Below are 23,889 nucleotides of genomic sequence, written 5' to 3' on the forward strand. Positions count from 1 at the left end.
AACGCACACAGTATGAGCAACAAACGGGGAGCTTGAAGCCATGATGCACCAGGGAAACTATGACAGAGTGGCTATCACAGAAACGTGGTGGGATGCCCCACACAACTGGAGGGCCACAGTTGATGGCTACAAGATCTTCAGGAGGGACAGACAGGAAAGGAGAGGTGGAGGAGTGGCCCTGTATATTAGAGAATGCTATGAGAGCTCGGAAATCAAGTATAGCGATGATGGGGTTGAGTGCTTGGATTAGGTTAAGGGCCAATAAAGCTGATATCGCTGTGGGAGTCTGCTATAGACCTCCCAACCAAAGCAGTGAGGTGGATGAAGCTTTCTATAAGCAGCTGGAGGAAATCTCACAGTCACTTGCTGTTGTTCTTGTGGGGGGCTTTAACCTCCCGGCTATCTGCTGGGAACACAACACAGCTGAGAGGGAACAATCCAGGAGGTTCCTGGAGTGTGTGGAAGATAACTTCCTCACACAGCTGGTAAGTGAGCCGATCAGGGAAGGTGCCCTCCTGGACCTGCTTCTTGTGAACAGGGAAGAACCTGGGGAAGTAAAGGTTGGTGGCCGTCTAGGGCACAGTGATCATGAGATGATCGAATTTCTGGTTCTTGGAGAAACAAGGAGAGGGGTTAGTAAAAGTGCCACATTAGACTTCTGGAGGGCAAACTTTGACCTGTTCAGGAGACTGCTGGACAAAGTCCCTTGTGAGGCTGCCCTGAAGGATATAGGAGCCCAGGAAGGCTGGACATACTTCAAGAGAGAAGTCTTAAAGGCACAGGAGGAGGCTGTCCCCGTATGCTGAAAAACAAGTAGGTGGGGAAGGAGACCGGCCTGGCTAAATAGGGACCTTTGGCTGGACCTCTAGAACAAAAGGAGAGTCTCTGACCTCTGGAAGAGGGGGCAGGGCTCTCATGAAGACTATAAAGATGTAGCGAAGCTATGCAGGGAGAAAATTAGGAGAGCCGAAGCGCAGCTGGAGCCCAACCTAGCTACAGCTGTTAAGGATAACAAAAAATGTTTCTATAAATTCATTAACAACAAAAGGAGGACTAGGGAAAATCTCCCTCCCTTACTGGATGCAGAGGGAAATATCATCACAAAGGCTGAGGAAAAGGCTGAGGTGCTCAATGCCTACTTTGCCTCAGTCTTTAGCAGTGGAACAAGCTGTTCCCTGGGCACCCAGCCTCGTGAGCTGGGAGACAGGGAGGGGAAGCTGGACGAGGTCATCACAATTAAAGAGGAAGTGATCAGTGACCTGCTACGCCGCTTGGATGCGCACAAGTCTATGGGACCGGATGGGTTACATCCAAGAGTGCTGAAAGAGTTGGCAGACGTGCTCGCCAAGCCACTTTCCATTATCTACCTGAAGTCATGGCTAACTGGGGAGGTCCCAATGGACTGGAGGGTAGAAAATGTAGCACCCATCCACAAGAAAGGCAGAAAGGAGGATCCAGGAAACTGTAGACCTGTCAGTCTGACCTCAGTACCAGGGAAGGTCATGGAGCAGATCATCTTGAGTGCCATTACAAGTCATATAATGGACAAGCAGGGGATCAGGCCTAGTCAGCATCGGTTTATGAAACGCAGGTCCTGCCTGATGAACCTGATCTCCTTCTATGACAACATGACCCGATTATTAGATGAGGGAAAGGCTGTGGATATTATCTACCTAGACTTTCGAAAAGCATTTGACACTGTCCCCCATAGAATTCTCAAGGAAAAACTGGCTGCTCATGGCCTGGATGAGCATACGATCTGCTGGATCAAGCACTGGCTGGATGGGCGGTCCCAAAGAGTGGTGGTCAATGGAGTTAAATCCAGCTGGTGGCCGGTCACAAGTGGTGTTCCTCAGGGCTCGGTGTTGGGACCGTTTCTGTTTAACGTCTGTATTGATGATCTTGATAAGGACATAGAGTGTATCATCAGTAAGTTTGCAGATGACACCAAGTTAAGTGGGAGTGTTGATCTGCATGAGGATAGGGAGGATCTACAGAGAGACTTGGATAGATTGGACCGATGGACCAATGCTAATGGAATGAGCTTCAACAAGGCCAAGCGCTGGGTCCTGCACTTGAGCCACAACAACCCCATGGACGCTACAGGCTTGGGGAAGTGTGGCTGGAGAGCTGCCTGGCAGAAAAGGACCTGGGGGTTCTAATTGACAAGCGGCTGAATATGAGCCAGCAGTGTGCCCAGGTGGCCAAGAAAGCCAATGGCATCCTGGCTTGTATTAGAAATAGTGTGACCAGCAGAAGTAGGGAGGTGATTGTCCCCCTGTACTCAGCACTGGTGAGGCCATGTGCCTTGAGTATTGTGTCCTGTTTTGGGCACCTCAATACGAGAGAGATCTCGAGGTGCTGGAGCGAGTGCAGAGGAGGGCAACGAAGCTGGTGAAGGGCCTGGAGAATAAATCTTATGAGGAGCGATTGAAGGAGCTGGGACTGTTTAGTTTGAGGAAGAGGAGGCTGAGGGGAGACCTCATCACTCTCTACAACGACTTGAAAGGCCATTGTAGAGAGGTTGGTGCTGGTCTCTCCTCACAGATAATTAGCGATAGAACAAGAGGGAATGGCTTCAAGCTGCAGCAGGGTAGGTTTAGGCTGGACATTAGGAAAAAATTCTTCACAAAGAGTGGTCAGACACTGGAATAGGCTGCCCAGGGAGGTGGTGGAGTCACCATCCCTGAATGCGTTTAAGAGTCATTTAGATGTGGTGTTAGGGGATATGGGGTAGGGGAGAACTTTGTAGAGTGGGGTTGATGGTTAGACTCGATGATCCCAAGGGTCTTTTCCAACCTAAATGATTCTATGATTACGTTATTGGTTACACAAGTGTCTTTTTAGGTAGCCTACATAAGAACAAATAGGGAGGATACAAAACAGCATTACAAAGCAGATAAAAAGACAGGGAGTATGTACCACAGACAAAACGAATTTTGAATTACCCAATTTTGTTTTGTTTTGTTCTGTTTTTCCAGGTAGCTGTGGGCCTTCCTTGGACTTTACAGGTCCTTCAAGAGAAACTGTACCCGGTGCGTGGGGACAAGCGCGATTTTCCAGTTCAAGATGCCTTTTTGCCAGTACAGAGCTTGCCCATGTTGCACTGTCGTGAGGGGGGAAGGAGCGGGTTTTGTCAGGGGCGTTCAGAGTGGGGAGACTGATAACTCACCTCCAAAGAAAGGGCCCCTCTGCTATTCCAGCAGCCTGTTGCATCATGTTGTGACTATCAGCAGAACTGGGCAGGATTTGGGCTCCAGGCTTTTCTGTCCCTTTGTCTTGGTCTGCCGTGGGGAGCCCTGCAGACAGCGTGTGTGCAGGGCTGTATCCCAGCAGCTGCCGGGCCACGTGAAGCAAGGTCAGGATGCAAAGGCAGAGCCTGGAAGCGAAGGGGAGTGAGGAGAGCCATTTTGAAAGACAGACTTCCCCGTTTCCTGCCTGGCTTGTCAGGTGCAGTAGAAGTATGTGGGATACGTTCTCTTGCCCCAAGTGTGCAGCTGCCTCCCTGCAGCTTCTCCAGAGCTTCGTGCAGAGTTCCCTGCTGCAAACGTGGGCGGATGAGGGCTGTGGGAGTGATTGGGCTGGCACCGAGCGCAGTATGAACAAGCACTGGGAGGGGGCTGGGCGCGTGTTTGTGTGCATGTCTGTGTGTGTGCTGCTTTTCAGACCGGACCAGTAGCTTGTCTCATTTGACCACTATGATTTTGATCTGATGCTGGCAGACAAAAGGCAACTTTTGCTCTTGGCAATCCATAGCCTAACATGCAACTATATACAAAAGAGCGTAATCAAGTAAATGAGGGATAGGACTCTCTTATATATATACATATAGACACACATAGACATATTTTTAAATATATCTATGTAAAATCTACCTACTTACTCAATTGAGACAGCTCCATCTGGATTCCTACAAGGCATCCTGACCCTGTAGGCACAGAACATGTAGCTAAACCAGGTAATTAGAGAAGACAGCAAAAATGAATAGGGACCTAAACCTTATTACAGACATAGGGGATAAGAGTTAAACTTATCCAGGATAAATGGGGTCTAAACGGAAAGGTCGTGGTTTGCTGTACCCGACTGAAGTACAAAAAAATAGTATTAAGAAAATAATGATTAATAAGAATGAGATGGATGATCGGAATGAAGGATGCTACGATACAGAGTGGCAATAGACATATGTTATTCCAGCTGTCTGAGAGTTTCATGTGTGCTATAGAGCGAGTAAGTGATGGCTTGGAATTCTTAGTGTTAAATGGAACCTAGAGCAGATCCTACTCCATCTTTGGGCTTCATTTTGCCAGAAATGAGGATACAGGTGAGCAACGATTCAGTGGAAGGTTGTCTCTATATGCTGTTATTTCCCAACTCTTTTGGACTGCAAGGCTGTAATACTTTGGAAAGGCAGCTGTGGTAACCCTATGTACTGCGCTGTTTGGAGGAGGATTTGAAGAGGTTAGAGATCCCTTGTGTTTCAGAGGTAGCCTGCGGCTAGGTTATCTTTAAGTGACTATAGAATCACAGCTTCAGTCTTCAGGTGTTCTAAACGTGTTTTTTTCAGCACCATTCACAGAAAGAATCTTTCTTATAAAGTGGCCAATAAATACCTGCAAAAGAACAGATAACAGTAGTTTAAATAAAGGACTGGGGTTTGGAGCTCTTGCTTCCCCTAGGAAGCCTAGTGATGAGGCATTAAGGCCAAGTACCTAAATAATTCTTTTTTACAGAATTGATCGCTCAAATTTTGAAACTAGAGGAAAAATAGATACCTCTGTAATGCTATTTGTAAGGCTATCTGACTAGTGCCTGTTCAACACCTTAAAAAAAAAAAACACGACAAGACAAGAAACAGGAGAGGCAATAAATTAAACACATAGAAACATTACCCTAACAAACAACAGCTAGCAGAGACAGTAACAAAGACCAGAAATCTTAAATCAGGGAGCTATTACAGGAACCACTGAAATACAACCTTGGAGAGGTTCAGCCAGATTCTTTGATGGTGTGTGACAAGAGTGTTATTTTTCTTATCAGAATGGGCCTTATACAAAAGAGTAAGTTTATGAGATTTTTTTGAGGGAGGATCATGGGACTGTGCAAAAAATATTACGGGATTTTTAGAGGGAACAAAACCAGTTCTGCACTCTACAATCTACACATAAACATTATTTTAAGTACTTTCTCATTGTATAACTGCAAAGTGGCCACATGTGAAGTAATGCAAATAAATGTTAATAATTAGAACTATAACTGTTTGTCATAAAACCTTTTGTAACTTATGTCTGGCATTCACCTATATTTCTGTATATTATATATTTCTGTATGGTTGAACTGTGACATGCAACCCTTATAATCAAGAAAACCCACTTTCACTTAGTCTGCCTTTCACACAGAGCCTTTAAAAATTTATGTAAATATACTTTTTCAAGGACTTGCAAAATCACTGAGGTTGGAAGGGACCTCTCGAAGTCTCTAGTCCAGCTTCACTTCCTCAACACAGGGTGAACTAGAGTGGGTTGTCCAGGACTCTGTCTAGTTAGGTTTGAAGCACCTCCAAGGATGGAGACTCTGCAACTTCTCTGGGGGACCTGTTCCAGTCTTTGACCACCCTCAGAGCAAAAATGTTTCTTCTTATGTTTAAGTAGACGTTCGTGAATTTCAGTCCATTGCCCATTGCTTCTTGTCCTGTCCTCTCTCAGCCTTTCCTCCTACCTCAGATGCTCCAAGCGCTTGATGAGTTTCTCAGTGCTTCACTGAACTTGTTCCATTGTGTCGATGTCTTCCTTGTACTGGGGAAGCTGCAACTGGACCCAGTACTTGAGATGTGGTTTCACCAGTACTGGGGAGAGGGGAAGGATCCCCTCCCTTACCTGCTGGTGATGCTTTTCCTAATAGAGGATATTGGTCTACCAAATTACTTAATTTCTGCTTAAGTAGTAACCTTATGCCCTGTCAGCGAAATTCAAGGGACTAATTAAAATGGACAGACGGCGGCATCTTCAGTGTTTTGACTCTTGAACTGGGCAAAGCAATAGTAACAGATGAGCACTGAGGGGAAGGGAACGTCCAGGGCATGATTACCTCCTCTGTCAGTGCTGTTGATGGTCGCTGTTGTTGCGGGCCGCCCTGCTTCGAACGGTGGCTGACACTTCAGAGGAGTTCCCATGGTGTGGTCAGCAGAGTTGTTTAGATGGACGGGCACAACTGCGGCCTGCGCGGCCGGGTGTTGCTGCCCAGGAGAGCTGATGGCTGAGGCAGCAGGAAGCCTGGCCGGAGCAGAGGGGTCCGGCTGGGCTGGCCCAGCAGGGAATGAGGAGAGGCCGGGCTGCCCGGGCCGAGCTGACCTGGCTGCGCCGTGCGCTGCGGCCCGGCCCGGGGGGGCTGTAAGGGCTGGGGGGAGACGTAGGGTCATGGCTGGGCTGACGTGGGCTGCGTCCCACGCAACTGGGCTGGCAGAGTGTAGACCAGAACAGGGATGGGTGACAGGAAAGGCCAGGGCCAGGGCGGGGGCTCTCTGAGGGGGCCTCGGGCGGGACACAGCGACCTGCGCGGGGCAGGGCGGTCGGGCCCGGGCGAAGGGCGGCGGGCAGGGCCGGGTGACGCAAGCGATCGCCCCGCTCCAGCAGCGGGCGAAGGTGGCGGAGGCGGCCAGGGTGCGGCCAGGGCGGGGAGAGGGAGCGAGCGCGGAGCGGCGGCTCCTCCCCCGCCACACCCGGTGCGGCAGGAAGAGGAACAGCCGCGCCCGCGCCCAGCTCCCGGCCGGACCCGGCCCAGCGCAGCGCCATGGCGGCGGCGGCGGAGGAGGTGGACGGGCTGGCCATGTCCCGGCCCCACTATGGCTGTGAGTACTGGGGCGCACGGGGATCCGCGCGGCCGCCGAGCGACGACCTGCCTGGCGACGCCCCGCCCGGCCCGCGCCGTCTGTTCCCTCCGGGAACGGTGCTGGGAGCGGAGGCTGGGGCGCCGCAGGGGCGGCCACGGGGCCTTGGCTGTGGGGCCGGCCTGCGGGCGCGCTGGGCCCCGGCAACCCCGGGGCGCGGCCCGCTGCTCCTCCCGCGGGGGGTGCGCCGTGGGGCGCGGGAGCTCGTCCGAGCTCATCGTCCCTCCCCGGGCTCTCGGGAAGAGCGCGGGAGAACGCGGCGGGGGGGGCAGCGCGGGGGCGTCCGTCGGCTCTCCCGTCGGCTCTCCCGCCGGCGGGCTCCGCGTCACGCCCAAGATGTCCGCCGCGGGGAGGGGGCGCGGGGCCGAGGCCGTCCCTGCTGCCTTGCCCCCGCCTGTTTCGGCAGCGACACCTGACTTACCGGGCGAAACGGCGTCGGGGGAGGCCGCGGTTCGGGTGTCCGGGAGACGGGCGCGCCTGTGCCGTCGAGCAGGAGCCAAGGCGGGGCGGGCGGCAGGTGGAGCGCGGCGGGAGCGCTCCGTGCTCGGCCGGGAGAAGGAAGCATTGAGCGGGGGAGTCGGGAGGGGAGAGCAGGGGGATTTCCCTTACCGGTGGGCGTTACCCTGTGGTTGGGGACAGTTTTTGGCTCTTGTAGCTTTGGGTGGAATTGGAGTAATCGGAAAGATGCTTTTGCGGTATTGGACCGCTGTCGAAGAGACCCCGTGCGGTTTGATCCCAAGTGCTGCAGTTGATATCTCGTCCCTTGCATGTATTTGTTGAAGGCATTTTAGGTGTAAGTTAAGGTAACTGTCGATTAATAATGGTATGACACATTTCCTATTTGTCAGATTGGTCCATAAAACCTAAAAAATTGTGGGGTTTTCTGGTTGGTTGTTTGTTTTTTTTTTTTTTTTTTTTGACCCGAGAGGGTGAATGAGGTATTTAGCTGCAAGAGTGGAAAGAGCGGGCTTTATCACCGAGGCTTTAAACACACAGAATCTGGAAGATTTAAGCACATACCCTGTGTAGGTCCTCAACTTAATCTGAAGATGACACACAGGTTGTGGATCTGAATGATTTCCTTTCAGATAAAGGCTGTGAGTAGCATTTCCATCCTTTTTAGAGATGGACTATAAAGATACAGAAGGGATTATATAATGTGCATGTATATTGTTGTCCTTCCTTAATCTTTGACTACCAAAATCAGAGGATAGATGGAGGGACATAGAATCATAGAATGGTTCAGGTTGTAAGGGACCTTAAAGATCATCTGGTTCCAACCCCAAATGTGACTTGTGGTCACTGATGTGCTTCTGAGGACAAGAAAGGCAAAGCTAGAACAAAATAAGAAAATGAAGGACTGTTTCTAAGAAATGGGAAGATGAAAAAGGTTGGATCACAGTCAAATTGAGAAATCAGAAAGAGGGAAGATGGCAAGTTTACGTGACAAGGAAGGATGAGGAAACAGGGTCTCCTCTGTTGCTTGTAAAGAACAGATATATTTGGTCCTTTCTTTTCTTCAGATAAAACCTGTGGGAAAGGTTGGATCTGATTTTTTGGTGTGCCTGTTCATTTACGTTTAATCTTCAACAATCTGAGAATGTGTTTGGCTATTTGCAGCTGTCTTGGATAATGAGAGATTAACAGCAGAAGAAATGGATGAAAGACGACGCCAGAATGTAGCCTATGAGTACCTTTGTCATCTGGAGGAAGCAAAGAGGTAAGAACATGTGGTTTTGAAACTGCTGGTGCTTTAAAAGAACTTGTGATATTTGGTAAAGGGAATAATTTGGATGCACTTACCTGTGTTTCTTAGTGGTTATATAAATTCATTTTAAAACAAACAAACAAAAAACCAAAACAACTGACCCCTGATGTGCTTATCTAACACATTCTTCAAGACTTCTTGTGACGAGGGCTCCGTAGCTCTAGTGCTGCAGTATTCCTAGCACAGGATGGGTTCTCCCTGTTACCTAACTTGTAGATGTCTTGGTGCAATATTACCTCACTACTTGTCAATGGACATGAAGAACAAGTTATTCTCTTCTGCTTCACTGCAACCTTTTACAAATTTAAATTGTAACAGTGTATTTCCCTCTCATGTATCTCCTCTTAGACTGAAAACCAAATTTGTGCGTGTTTTTCTGTGGGTCCCATTTAATAGATCTGTAGTACTTTTCCCTGGATTGTTCTGAGTTCTCTCCACCATGTCTTTCTGGAAGCGCACTGCCAGACCAGAAGTCTTCCATCAGGAGTGTTAACACGCATACTTATAAGAGCACAAGGATTATTTTGTGTAGCCTGACAGATACGCTACTGTTGTACATTATGGCATGGTATCTACATTTTCATAATGGTATGATGTAGTAGAGTTCTGCTGAGTTGCCACCCTTTTTCTTGAAGATGTGCTGCTGAAATTTGTTCCTCATCATGTGTTTATACACCCTATCGTGTTTTCCTGAGTGTGTTACCTTTCACTTTATCCTGCCAAATTTGATTTTTCCTGATCTTTAATATGTTGAAATAATTCTGATCTTACTCCTGTTCTAAAGCACGTGTGTAGCCTTTGTGTCATCTCCACGTAAGCATTCTGTATTTCTTCATTCAGACAATTGGTGAAAGTGTGATCAGAACACACTGCACGCTATGTATCTGCTGTTAAAGGTAAAAGAACCTGTATTAAAAATGAATGCATGGAGTCTTACTGTTGGTATTTTTTTTTAATCTTTTTGCAAACATTCAATCCTATATGCTGTATGTGGAGAATAGGAATGAAACAGACCAATTTGTCTGTTGCTTCCCTTCGTGACAGTTGGGTCTTTTCACGCCTTTGTATAAATTGAATTTTTTACTTTAATTTAAAATGTTTTTTGAAGCTGGGATTGAGACCAAAGACAGGTTTTCAAGAACAAGATTAAAGAAAAAGAGATGAGGTAGTGTTTGTATTGGTGACTCCCCCTGCCCCCAGCACTTTTGAAAGGCTAGTGTTTCAGTTTGCATTTTGTAATTAGGAAATGGATTGTGAGTGTTTTGCAGTTAGTCAGGAAACGGATTGTGAGTTTAGACTTTCCTTGTTCCCACAAAGATCTAGGCAAAGTAGGCAATGTACATGCCAGAAAATAATTTCTGGAGCAGCAGCAAAGTACGGAGTGTGCGTAAAAACATATTCTAAATGGTCAACAGTGTGTTTTGTCATGGCTCACTGAATACTTCAGTCTGCCTTTGTCCTTCAAAAGATGATACGAATTACGAGCCAGAAACCTTTCTCTTCCATTGGCTGGGTGATGAATTTTGGATAAATCTGTGTAAGTCCTCCCCTGCAATACAGACATTTAGGTGTTAACCTGTTGGTTTTCCTTCTCCTTTTATCAGTGACCTGTGTTTGAAAGCCAAGGGCTTAGATGTGTATCTATTCCTTTTGCTTTTTGTCACTCATTTTATTCTCCTCACTGGACAGTTGTTCTTCCAAGCAGCAGTCCCGCTTCAGGTGGTTTTAGACTACATACAAGGAAGAAATTTTCTACAGCGAGGGTGGTGAAGTACTGGCCCAGGTTGCCCAGAGAGGTGGTGGATGCCCCATCCCTGGAAACATTCCAGGTCAGGCTGGATGGGGCTCTGAGCAGCCTGGTCTGGTTGAAGATGTCCCTGCTTGTGGCAGGGGAGCTGGAATAGATGGCTTTTAAAGGCCCTTTCCAACCCCAAACTATTGATTCTCTGATTCTATATACCACTGTAGTGATTTTATTGGTGAGGAAATGCCGAGTTTGTAGAAGTTCACTGCTGGCAGAGTATAAAGAAGGACTTAATTCCAGGATTTTAATAGTTTACACTGCCTTACCAAGAATGTAAAGTATATTTTTAAAGGGGCAAGGAGCACTTGGTTTATGCTGTAGTTTTTGGGTACTTCATAACAATCGTCACCACTATAGATTCACAGAGGCTGCTTAGTTACTGGCAGATAATAATTTTCTGTACTTACGGATTTGGATGAGGTTTGAAGTAGTAAGAAAGATCTGACTATACGTCAAAATAACTCCTTCCCTTGGAATCCAAAACCTTTAGGATCAAACGCTGGATGACAGGGAGAGATGAGTTGTGCTGTAGTCACTCTCCGTGCTTGAAAGACCCCCGGATCCACCACTTGTGGACTCTTTCTGTCATTGACCTCAGAGTAAATGCTCTCTGAGGTGCTTGTTCTCTGTTCAATTCTGTGTCCAGATTTGCAAAAAAAAAAGAATCGGGCAAAAATACCTAACAGAGCAACAGCTTTACTTAAACTGTCATTAAGCTCTTAATCGTGGGGACTTACTCTTTAGATAAATCATCTTTGACTCTAAGGTTCCTTGGCCATCTTACCTCTCCTTCCGAGTATTGCCTTGGTATTGATAAGTCTGAGCAGCTGGGCATTTGATTTTGCCACACCTTGTCAGAAACAAGGTTTTTTCACTGTTTTATCACAGGACGAGCCTTCAGATGTTTCAAATAATGCCTAGTGGTTTCCAGTATGTTTTGTGAGGAATGAAGTGACAACTGTGTTGCTCAAAATGCAAGTAGTGGAGACGGAGCCTTCCTCTGCCTCGGCAGTCAGCGCACTTACTCGTTAAGTGGAAGGTCTGCTTGGAGAGCTTCAGATGCCCCTTTTCCAACCCTCAACCCATGTTTTCTTAGTGGCCTACAGACTCTTGGTGCATATGGGAGTGGGAATTCCTGACTCTTATAGCTGAAGCCATACCACTTTGCATAACAGTTAATGATTAAATGACCAGAAGGAGGGGTGCAGACTCCTTAGTTTAATAATTCAGATACACAAGTGAGAGCAGAAAGGCTTGAGTTCATGGTCTACTCCCAAGAATATTTTTTTTTCCTCACCGAGCAGTCTTTTTGTAATTGTACTTTGATATTTTTTTTATTACTACTAATACAGCCTAAAAGAGGGCTCTTGGCTGCATTGTTGGAAAGGAGTTTGTTTAACTAAAACAATTAAACCATAACTGTAAGAGATCATTATGTTTGAAATTAATGTCCTCGGTCTGAGTGTTTTTGTATTTGACTTCTTTGCCAGTAATGCAACTGAGACAAGGGGTGTGAATTGGGTACTGCAGCATTTTGCTTGTGCTGTTGATTACAGTGCCTCAGAGCTATGGGTATGGGTAGGAGTGTTTACAGTCTTTTTTCATAGCGAGAGATTTTCAGATTGAAAGTTGTAGGTGTAAGGAGAAGAGGAGGACCTAATAGCAGAGGAAGGTATCTGTTGTGCCCTGCATCACACGTTCAGAAGCTGAAAAGGTGAATGTGGTAAAGTTGGTGGTGGCTGAGACAGGGTGGGAGGTGGCTGAAGAGCAATTCTTAGTGCCCCCCCCCTTCTTCCCTCATTAATCTTACTATCATATTGCATTATAACATCACATTCAGACGCTGTAGTTTATATTCAGTTTTCCTATAACATAAAGGCCCCTGAAGTGTGATGTGAATAATAGCGTGCTGATTGGCATTGCATCAGCATTGTCAGAGGCTTGCTATCCCTTTAACGAAGAAAAAAATACAGAATCTAGAAGCAGAAGTTTGGTGTTGTGTTTTTTTTTTCTTTTTCCCCATAAACGTTAAAAGAAGAAGGTAAGATGAAAATTGTCTAACACCTAGTTTCCTACTGAAATGAAAAATCCAGAAAAGCCTGGATTTCTGAACTGTGTAATGTAACAGCACATGCGCAGTAGCTTTGAGTATTTCACTAAGTTGTTTGGAGTACTTGTCTGCTAAGGAGCATACATCAGAGGCATTATCAAAGGAATATCAATAACTTCTATGTATTTAATGGTATTCCAGCCTGTTTTATTTTTTCTTGAGCTGTCACTGTTGTTCTATTGTTATTTAGCAGTTTTTGATTTCAACCACTAATGTACAACCGTCTTGTGAAACAGGCATTATTCTTGCTAAGTTAGAGAAAGGGAGGCAGAGTATGCAACTGAGTTGCTCAAGATCATGGAAGACATTGAAATGACAATTGGAGCTAAAATGAAGATTGTGAATAGAGGGATTCCTGTACTATGGTTCCAGAGGACCAGATACCTCTTTCTTGAATAAAAATGACTTACATGAACAAGTGTTGTTTAATACTCAAGTTTTGTGTTTTGTTGCTTGTGGTTTGGTTTTTTTTTTTTTTCTGTCTCCAAATCACAGTAGTCTATACAGAAAAGCTGTGGCAGTGCAGATAAAACTGTAAGTAGTACTCTGTTCTGTTGAGACATGGCAGCTTGTGCTCACAGGAAGGTAAGGGTATAGTTATCTGGAACAGAAGTAACAGAGAGAAATTATTTTTGTGGTCCTTACCTAGAAATCAGGCAGGCCCACTATAATATTCTCCATCTGTATTGTGTAATAGCCTTTTTTCCTATCTGGGTTACTAGTTGGGGTATTGTGGCATTTTTATGATGAAATTAGCGCTTACCAATTTGGCAAAGGTTTGTTTTTTTTTTTTTTTTTTTCAAGCTTTGTCTTTCACTGTGGAATATTTTAGTTTCTCCAGGTTGGAAATAGAATGTCGTTGGCTCTCTGGTTTCCTTATCTGGCTTGCTGGGTGATGGTACCATGCTTTTCCCCTGGGATAGTTGGAAGTATTTTCATTCTGGGTTATGCTCTAGCATGGTGTAAGCATTTTAGTGCCCAGATTATGTGGCTTCCAATAATTGTATAATTTCCATTGTGCCTGAGCAGTGTGTTTCTTCTTGTGTGCATCAGGATGGAATCTGACCATGTGGCTTTTTTCTCCTTTTTGGGGTTTCTTGTAGATGATGTTCCCTATTGAGCAAGAAAAGGATGCTGCTTGCTCTTTATTGCTGATTTAATCTGTTCAGGATTGAAGTGTACTGTCTGTGATCTTGTGGTGATCCCCTTCTTTCTGATAGACTGGAAGATGGCTTAGTGTAAACTGATGATACCATTGAGAGAAATTAATATTTTGTGCCTATGTGGTAAAGCCTGAAAGGGTCTGGCCCATCAATCGCTTTTCTGCAAGAATTACCTTGCCCTCTCCCTCACACATGTTTTCTCTCTTTAAAGTGGGTAGCAATTTTTTTTCCCCTCGGATGACTTGTCTATGTCATTAAGCAAAAAATAAACCTAAATTGTCTGCCAGGTGACCAGTTAAATTTTGTTTCCTAAAACAAATCTAAAGTTTAAGGAAAAAAATCTGTTCTTCATCTTTTTGGGTTTCCCACTTCTAGTTTGAAAATGTTTGGATGGATATCATTGTGTCTTGGAATTTGGCATAGTTATCCAACATCTGCATAAACAGTTTTCTTTCTTCAGAGGTGTAGGGTGCCCAGAAGAATGAAGAGGAAGAATTAGATGTGTTCAATCTGTCCAGAAAGTGGTGTCCTCTGTAGAGTTAGTGCTAGATAGGAAGCTCTGTAAAGCTTAATCTGTGAGTAACTTTGTAAAGGTGGTTCATCAGTGTCTGTAAAGGTGTAGATACCCGTTGTTGAAGGAGCTCTTGTTTGAAGATAAAATATTTAAATAGTACCCTTTATCTTCTTAAATCTGCTTGCGAAGGAAATGTGATAGTGGCTCTTTTACACAGAATTAGTCTCAAGAGGCTTCTTCATTGCAAATCAGAGATTTTTCAGAAAGGCAATAAATTGCACTGGTTCCATTCTCTTATTAATGTGAATTTGGAAAAATCGAGGTAGTTTATTTAAAATATGTGTCTTATGAGCCTCTGTTAAGAACAGGGCTGTGATAGAGAACTAGGTACCAGTAAGGTAGTTTAAGAAAAGCAGGATTAGGCGCTCTCTCTCACTTTTGTACAGGTCTCAGTGTGCCTCAGATAAGCAAGTCGCGTACAGAATATCTTATTTAAATCCCGCTTAAATGGATCTGCAAATTAGATACAGGCATGCTTCTCGTGGGTTTTGAAGCTGTAGAGTTAGCGCACGACCTCTTGGAGGTTTCTGAGGATGAAGTGGTAATAATACAGCCCGGAGTGCCACAGTCCTGGTGGCGTGAACCAGAGCTGCAGCTGAAGACCTTAATTTTTTTTTTGCCTTGTTTTATTGTAAATCTCAAGACAGCAAGAATCATAATGTAACTCTGCAGTCCCTCAAATAAAAAGAAAGGTGAGGATTGTTTGAAAGCTGTTTTGCCGTATGCAGGTCAGCCTGGGTCTATACTTAATCCATCACATCATAATGGTCCCCTCTTTAATAACTGCTGGTCAGTATTGTATGCTGGAAAAGATCTAAAGATGGAATTAGTTATGTTTAGAAAACATCTGCAGTAATTTCATCAGTAGGCTGTAAGGTAGAACCTAAGAAAGTGTTCCTCTCATTGAGAAGGTCTTCAGACTTAGATGAGAGGCAATTTGAGACTTCTGAATGATGTCTGTCTGGTTTGCCCATGTTTTATTTCAAACGTGTAACTCCTTTTTGGAGACCTTTTGTTTTTATTTTCTAACTTCAGAATGAGGCCTTTTTTCTTTTCTTTTTTTTTTTTAAGCCATTTGTAATATTGCGGTATGACCGGAATTTTGCAGTTGTGGAGTCAAGAGAGAAACAAGCTCATTCATAATTGGATGTATTTGTAGATATATTTGTATGTGAGGAGTCCTGATATCTTCATGTATAATGGAAGTCACAGAACTACAGGAACTGGCATTTGGCTGAAAGTGACTTCTATAATTCCCATCAAAATTGACCCCTCTAGATCAGGTGAGTGGGTCAGAAAGTCACTAATGATGTGGTAGAACTTACTCTCATGTAGCATAAACAGGGGTCCTCTTTTTACTCCAGTCTAGTCAAGACTTTTTTCTTTATTTCTTTGTGTTTCCATTTTATTCCGACTTGTAAATTGAGTCAGGTACTTTTTGGGTCGGTTGTTTTTTTGTTTTGTATTTTTTTTCCTATATGTGGGGTTTTCTTTTTTTTCTTGGTGTTTTCTGCTTCTGTGAGATATGATGCAAGTCCCGTGTTAGATTGTAATCCCTGAATATTCATAGATAATGTTTTATTATCAATAGTTGTAAGCTGAAGTATCTGCTGTTTAACTCTTACTGCTTCATCTGGGGCTTCTTATCAGCTCCTGTCTGGACTTGGGGAGACATTTCTCTACAGTTCCTTTGCTGTTTCATTGATGACCTCATGCAGCTGGCAGGGAATGGCTGTCTGGACTGGAAGTGTCTTGGAACGCACATTCAGAGTTATATTTTTCTGAGAAGTGGGTGGAGAGAGGTGGGGGGAGGAGGACAGTGGTGGAGTACCATCATCTTTGCCTCACTCTGAATACTTTTTTTGTGACTCGCTGGAAATAGTAATGAAAGGCAGGCCAGGAGGAGAGAAGCAGCTGTTTGCACAGAATTCAATCCAGAGACCAGGGTTTTGCTGTTTGGATGGCGGTTTCTGAAGGCATATTGTGTGTAATGCAGGAGGAGAGCAGCCCAAAATAACCAACGCGAGTAGTTGTCACATAACAGTTCTTGACTATTAGGTACTGTGGAGTGCTGCTTATAACCTTTATTTGCAAGAAATCAACTTAGTTTTGGGTTATAACTTCAGTCATGCTATACCATTAGAAAGTAAATAGGCTTAAATGTTTGGAAGATACGTGATCAAGGCAATCAGCTTTGGCAACAGAATGGTTCAGAAAGATTTTTGCATATGTGATAATTAAGTTCCTCATCACTATGTGCTTGGTACCTATCTGAAAGCTCTTCAGGACTAATCTTTTTGGCAAACATGGCAAACGTTATAAGATACCCATGAGCAAGAGCAGCTAAAGTAATTTTTGCCAGTTGTTGGCAGTGTTTGAAATGGAACAAAGAGGAACCTCATATTTACTTTTATAGGGGAGAAAAAAGTGGATTTCAGTGCCAGAATATTAATATGGTCTTTGGTTCAGCTGCTTGTTGCCAGGGAGGGTACATCAATCACTGGGGAAAAATCTGGCCTACGTTACCTGCTAATCGTTTGCTTTTTGGTATCTTTGAACTGAAAGTGTCTCTGTGGATAATAAGAATGTTAACTGTGACTTAGATGTGGGCAGCACTTGTTTTCCTAGCTCTTCATTTGAGAAGCTGTGTCTTTTCCTGCACAAACTGTACTGAAATGCATTTACATTTCCACCTATTTCTCTAGAAGAGAACACTCCTGGTATGATAAATTTATTTTACTTTGTTGTTATACCTCCCTGAGAGATCTTCTTTTATCTTCTCAGGTGATTCCTTGATTTATTCATAGTTGATAGAATGAGTTATTTTAGAGAGTGGTTTTTGTTTGGTATTTTTGCATGGCTGTCTAATGCCCTTGCTCCAGTGAACTGAACGAAGAGCTGAGGCTCTCTGCACGTTTTCTCTTCCGATTCTCTGTGAGAATGTGTGCCAAGTCTGCAATTGTGACTGAACTAAAAACGTTTGAGATTCATATGTAGAGGCAGTGATCTGCTGGAGTACGAGATCCTTCTTCTGTCAAGAAAATGAACAGTATGATTTGTCCAAAAAATGCCATACCTGTGGTGTGTTGGCAGTAGTGAGCAGTGCAAAAGCTTTTAAGCCATAGCTTCATACATTCTTTCAGATGGCTTATGCAGACGCTATTGGGGGGGAAAAAACAACCAACCAACCAACCAACCAAATGCACTGCCCTTCCGCTCTGCTGCGGCCATGCATGTTTTCCTTGGCACACCTGTAGGGAATTGCAGTAGAAGGGCTAAATGGGTGTGCATGAAAGCATCTAGATGTGGGGGCTGTTGGAATGCCGTGTGTTTAAAAATGCCCAAATTAGCAGCTGGTCACCGAGACCCCAGCATGTTTGCATTCAGTTTCACGAGACACCCTTTGGAGGCAGAGCACAGTAAACGAACCCAATGAGTCGAGGCGGTGGCACAGGACAGAGGTAGTCATCGCTGTCAGCTACAAAAGGATATGAGAAGGCCTGCCTGTAACCTGCAAAATCTGCATGTGGTTGCCAACCAAGGAAGAGTCCAGGAGATGTAAGAAGAACTTGAGAACTGGTGTCCTTTGCCCTCCATGTCAGGGCAACAGATCCTGGACTTCCTACCACTTGTTGTTGGGCCAGGTGTAATCGCCCACTGCTGGGTGGATAGCTTGAACATCCTTCTCCTGGTTGCCCAATTGCTGGACAGACTTACTTGGCACCAAATGCTTTCTGGTGCTTGTGAGTATGAGACCGAGTGAAACATGTTTTGTTTTCAGTTTTTATGTCAAATACAGTCATCTTCCCCCTTCTATAAGGTCTGGTGTAATTTGCTAGGTTGGTGGTACAAGGGTGTAACTGCGTTTCCTACTTGTCTGCCACCTTACAGGTTCAATAGACACTGGCTTTAGACCTCAGCTGAACGCAAGAGTTTTTTCTTTTCTCAGGCAGGTGACAAAGAATTAAATTTCTATTTCAGCTTGTTAGATTTCTCAAAACTACTTGAGTTGAAATTGAAATTAAGAATGCTGCTTTTGATAGAGAACTAGAGAATTATAAACCAATGGTCATGTGCTTTAGGAAACAGATGTGCTCAATAAAATATTTCAAATTACAATTCTGATTATTTTGTGGTAATTCCTGGTGTAATTTTACTAGTTGTAAAGGTACCTGACGATGTCATACTGATTTGAGCAAAGCCCTGTGTGTTTACAGGTGTGATTTCAAATTTACCTGCTTTGGAAGACTTTAAGGGGCTGATCTTGAACACTGCATCTCTTGATGATGACCTCGTTTCCCAGGATTGTCGCACCACTGCGGAAGCCAATTTGCCTTCCCCACCCGCCACTGGATTTGTATATGTTCTTTGAAGAGTGGAATTCTAAATAAGTATTGTTGGTGCCTTCCTTTAGCTTGGACACCTGCTGTCTGGAATGTGCTGGTGTCCCTCAGTCCACTTTTGTGAGCCTTGTTTCTGTAGGATGAGTTGTCAGGGAAAAGGAGGAAATGTTTGAAATTCTATGTGCCAGTGCAGGACGCCAGACGAGGTGGGGAAAGCCAATGATGTTACGCAAAGATTGACCTGAGGGTGAGCAAACCTGGTGGGGAGTTAGGGGAAGGGAGACGGCATTTCTTTCTTGAGGTTTTGTTGTTCTGAGTGGAATGCTTGGTATTCTGAAAGTCTTTGCGTGATGTAATTTGTCCTTTTTGTAGTATGGATTGAGTGGCTGGTTAGCAGCGTTCACCGCCTCGATCCGGCTTCTGATAGGCAGTTACACTGTGATCACTGAAACTCATTTTGACAGAGAGTTCTGCCCTCTTCTCCTTGCAGCTTTTCTACCACCTACCAGATTCTTGCCAAATTTTCCTGTTACAGCAGCTGCATGAATAAGATGTTATCGCAACCTCTATTGCTTGAGGAAGATGATATCACTTACTGCATGTCAGAAATCCTTTGAAACAAACTACTCTCCACTAAAATAAAAGTCCTTTTCAACACAGGGACAGGTATGTTATGTTACAGGTCCTTGTTTTTTAAAATGTAGATATCCAGGAATTGTGAAACTAGCTAATTGAATGCCAAAACCTGAAGCATATGAACATGGTTGGGTCTTTGCTGCTGCGGTCTATTTTTCATTTTGGTTTTGTTAGATCAGGTGCAAACTTTCCATTTATTTTCTTGTGGCCAAAACTTTTATCTTGCCTTTCACTTGGCCTCTAAGCTACTGAAAGGAGAAGAGAGAAACTTTTTCAGTCTTTCTCCAGGCACTCCTTTGAAAAATTAAAAATGCCTGTACATCAGCAATGCATGCTGTGACAGCATAATCTATTTTTTTCGGTAGTTCTGTGATTCCCAAATACATTTTTGCACATCAAATAAACTCACAAATGTGACATTCATAAACTTCTGTTGAAATGAAAAGTTTTATCAATTAAACACATGCTATGTACAATAATTTAGGAAAGTATGAAAAGATACAGCATATTTAATTGAACCATCAATTACCTAGTTTAATAAAAGGCTACGTTTATTTGCATCTGTCTTACCCTGTCTCTGACAAAGGCCAGTATTGTGCTACGTGGGGCGGGAAGTTTTGGTCTGACACCATGAGCAGGCAAAGGGGCTGCTCTTGTCATCTGGTGATAGGTGTCTTTCCTTGGTGATAAGTTCCTGGATTAAATATGGTTGAGGTAGCTGGAAGGCATTGTCAGCAAGTGTGCTCACCAGATTGCCAGGCAGAATAGTCATCGAGTGCAGGCAGACAGCATGGAGTGGTTGCCATGGGGAAATGCAGTTGATCCTATAGCAGTTTGGGAGGCCTGAATTTTCTAAAGGTATGTGTCCCCACCCCTTTCTGGCATTTGGTTGATGTGCTTTCACCTCTATTTTGTAACTTCTGTTGTGCATTTGGGAATGTGGTGTGACTGGGGGCAAAAAATAAAATCCTAAAGAGAACCACCCCCCAACCCCTGAAGTTCTCTATGGGCAGGAAAATGTTAATTTGCAGCATGTGCTTGGGTATGCCACCTGACTGCCTTGCATTTTGGCTGCCTGTCTGGTGTATTTCAGTGCGAGAGAAGAGCAGGGAGCCAACAGTGAAGCCTGTTTGTTACATGGTGGTAGCTATGCTGTTTGAATGAAGTCAAACTTTGGTCATCTTTACTAGCTAGTTTGGAGATGTAAGCAATAAACCCTTGCAGGAACCTTCTCCTTCAAGTGCAGTAAGCAAAAATATTTCTTATAAGCGAAGTGGGAGAATGCAGTGCTGTAGATCCAATGTAGAGCTTGGAATTACAGGGGTTTATTTTAAGACATGTAATAGTTTGAGGGATGGACTTCCCAGTCTCTCTCTAGATGATTGTGTTTAAAGAACTGTGTTAGTTCCTTGTGAGGTAACAATATCCCCACGATCTCAGCCTTGATGCTCTAGGATTAGCTCATTTAACCATCAGTCGAAGGCCTGCTCTTGCAAGAGCTCGTGTAGAATCCCAGCCTGACGTGCAGCATTAGGTGAAAGGATCCTGGTGTTTGTGTGTCACCATTCCGTGCCCTTCCTAGTGCCTTGCCTCTGCTTAAAATCAAGATGGTTATTTCCTTAGGGAACGTGTTGGCAGTCCCTTAGATGACTGAGTGCTGGGCACATTTGGAGTAGGAATCATAGAATTGCCTTGGTTGGAAACGACCTTTCAGATCATCTAGTCCAACCATCAACCTAACACTAACAAAAACCATCACTAAACCATGTCTCGAAGCACTATATCTACCCGTCCTTTAAATACCTCCAGGGATGGTGACTCAAGAGAGGAGCCTCTCTCTGAGGTCACAGGACATCACTTCAACAGTGGCATCGGTTGTAAGGCTCTCAGCACTTAGAATCTTTGAACTGTATTTTTTAGCATAGCATACTGTTAATCCCTCTTTCTTGAACTATATGCATTCAGGATATTTATAAATCAGTTCATAGTCTTGGACACCATGAATGCTTAGTCTTCAACAGGCTGAAGGTCTCCAGTGTGATCTCTTGCCTCTCTGTTTCCATAGCAGAGGGCACCTGTATGGTTTATGTTGACGCATGGGTGTTTGTTGCACTCAGCATTGGATTCTGAAGAATATTCTACAAGAGCGCCAGTATTCATTGTGCTGTGAATACCTTCTGAGAGTACAAATGACTTTGGTGGTTTTGAGAGACATCTTTGAAGCTTTGTCAGCAGTTTCGGTAAGCACTGCATGTGGCTTTTGCACAGCTTCCAAGTTCTAACCATAGCTCTTCAGTCACTCTTCCAACAGTATCCAGGTACCTCTCCAGATTCCTGTGTAGGCTGAACGGTGCTGCTTGGAGTTGCCTACATTTTAAACGTTAGGGTGAGAACACTCAAAAGGGGAAGCAACTGGAAATAAGTCTTAAGTTCTTCATGGTATTTTCAGAACTTCCATTCAAATTACACCGTTTCCATTTAATTTTCAGTATTGTGCGATTTGAAGAAACTGATTCTAAGATGCACTTTTTGTCTGTATATGGATATAGCAACAGGCAATCGGTGAATACCCACAGGATTACTTTGAAAGCGCAAAAAGGTCACCTCATTTCAAGAATTTGTACCCACACTGTGAGTGTGCACACGAAGATCACATCTTGAAGATGTGTTCGAAGAACTTGATTTTGGGCAAACAGCCTGCCTCTTTCATGGTTATGAGAAGGAGATGTGTAAAACAGTCTGTGTATAAGACAGTCTTAACTGTTAGTACAGCACAGGCTTAGGCAGGCTTATTTTGCTCATTAAAATATATTGGTATAGTATGCAGACAGTGTTACAAAGACTGGGGATAATATCATATGTGCATGGAAAGAGAATCAAGCTCTTCGCCCCTCCAGTCTACCTCTAGACCTCCTTCAGGAGGAAATAAAGCATGATCTTTACGGTCCCTTCCAGCTCTAACCATTCTGTGATTCTGTGTGTTATGTTACGTACTTCTCTTAAGAGTTCTTAATGGCTAGAAGTACTGAAGCTTTGTTCTTGAGGCCAGCACAGTGGAAGTGACCACCAGGTGCAGACCCAGATGTTGTGCTGGGCCACAGTCTGGTCTCAGAGTTGAAAAATGTCACTGGCTATGTCTGTGTACGAAAGGAAGAACCATTGTCTTGAAATTCTAGGCCAGCTGAAGGTTAGAAAAAGTTAATTCTGGCCTCTGCAAATAATTAATTTTACCTTGAAATTACTACTACTTAGCGATAACCAAGAAGTGAGCTTTCCTCTTTGGTTGATAAAGATCCCTTTTTTGAATGTTAATGCCTTCTGTATTTTCTGTACCATGTTCTGTTTTCTTTTTGTGCTGGAACATACTGCGTGGTAGACCTATCATGAAATGAGTAGTGCTCCTTACAGTTTTTGTCCATTTTTTTTATTGTCTGCTCTACTATTTTTATTTATTAAATTGGGTATTCTTGCAACAATTTCTGGAGAGGTGGGTTGCTAGTTCTTCTTCTTCAGGCTTATCTATAATCAGTCTGAGAGGAAGAGAGTGACTTTTTCTTTCTTTTCCCCATTTTTTTCCCGTTGTCTCAGGGTTAGCCAGACTTTTGACATTTTTGCAAGTGTAAGAGCAAAATGTGTGCTGTGTGATGAATGTTAAGTTTCTGCTGTGTCTACACTCCAGTTCTGGTTAAAATTGGCCTCAGATACCATTGAAAAATGACACCTTTGCGTAACTTGTCAAAATCCTTGATAGAGCTGTATTGGGGGAGACTAAAAGAGTTGGTAGTTGAGATGACTGATGTTAATTTTTACCAATCCTTGCTAATGGAGCAATGTTTCCTTAAAAGTTTGAAGACTTTGAGAGACTGGCGACCTGACAATACGTGATGTTACGTTTTTACTCTCACGCCTTCTCAAGGAAGGCTTGGCTCTAAATTGCAGCTGATGGTAGTAGCTGCGTGTAGATATTGAAGGATCTTTTTCTAGGAGGGGGATCTGCGTTTTGTAGCAGTAGGACTGACTGATTAGAAAGGTGCAATTACTACTATAATTTGAGCTAGCTTCATTAAAATTGGAGAGTCTGACATTACCAACACAGTCATGTGACAACATTTGATTGGAGAACTAATTCTGGGTTAAAAACTGCCTTTTTCTGTGCTGGTGAGAGGGAGGGAGCATAGTGGGAACTGCCAACGTAGCAAAAAAGAATTCAAGGTTTCTGTGGGAAGTTTATTGATGACACACTATTCTAATGTCTAAAGGGAGTAGAGGTTGCTGCCCAGTCAGGTCTGTGTCCCACCTCCCCTCACTCAAGCCCGGTGAGACTTGAGAAATGCTTTCCTCTTGTTGATCTGGAAATTCTGCATTTATTTCTGCCTTTTAAGGATGACAGGTGTTAATTTTAATATAAGTATGTGAGCTTTTAAATGTAAAAGGTACTGGGTAATGCTTTCTGAAAACATAGCTTTGCCCTCTGGCCTAGCAAATGGTTAAGCAATGCCGCACCAAACAGGAGCGTTATTGTATGTAAATTGCCCTAGTTCTGTAGTTATATTAACACCCACTTAGGAACCTGTCGAAACAGGTATGAGTACATTGAGACAGCTTATG

General features: G+C 44.0%; 1 protein-coding gene across 1 annotated transcript in view; it reads left to right on the forward strand.

The window, feature by feature from the left end:
- Positions 1 to 6,389: 6,389 nt before the first annotated feature.
- IQGAP1 (IQ motif containing GTPase activating protein 1) overlaps positions 6,390 to 23,889 on the forward strand; it is a 68,138-nt gene continuing 50,638 nt past the window's right edge. Inside the window, exons 1-2 of the mRNA XM_063345388.1 lie at positions 6,390 to 6,844; positions 8,504 to 8,603. Coding sequence (XP_063201458.1) covers positions 6,787 to 6,844; positions 8,504 to 8,603 — 158 coding nt within the window. The 5' untranslated portion in view covers positions 6,390 to 6,786. The remainder of the gene's footprint in view (positions 6,845 to 8,503; positions 8,604 to 23,889) is intronic.

This window comes from Chroicocephalus ridibundus, chromosome 9 (genome assembly GCF_963924245.1).
Source record: "Chroicocephalus ridibundus chromosome 9, bChrRid1.1, whole genome shotgun sequence".
NCBI classification, from domain to species: Eukaryota; Metazoa; Chordata; class Aves; order Charadriiformes; family Laridae; genus Chroicocephalus; species Chroicocephalus ridibundus.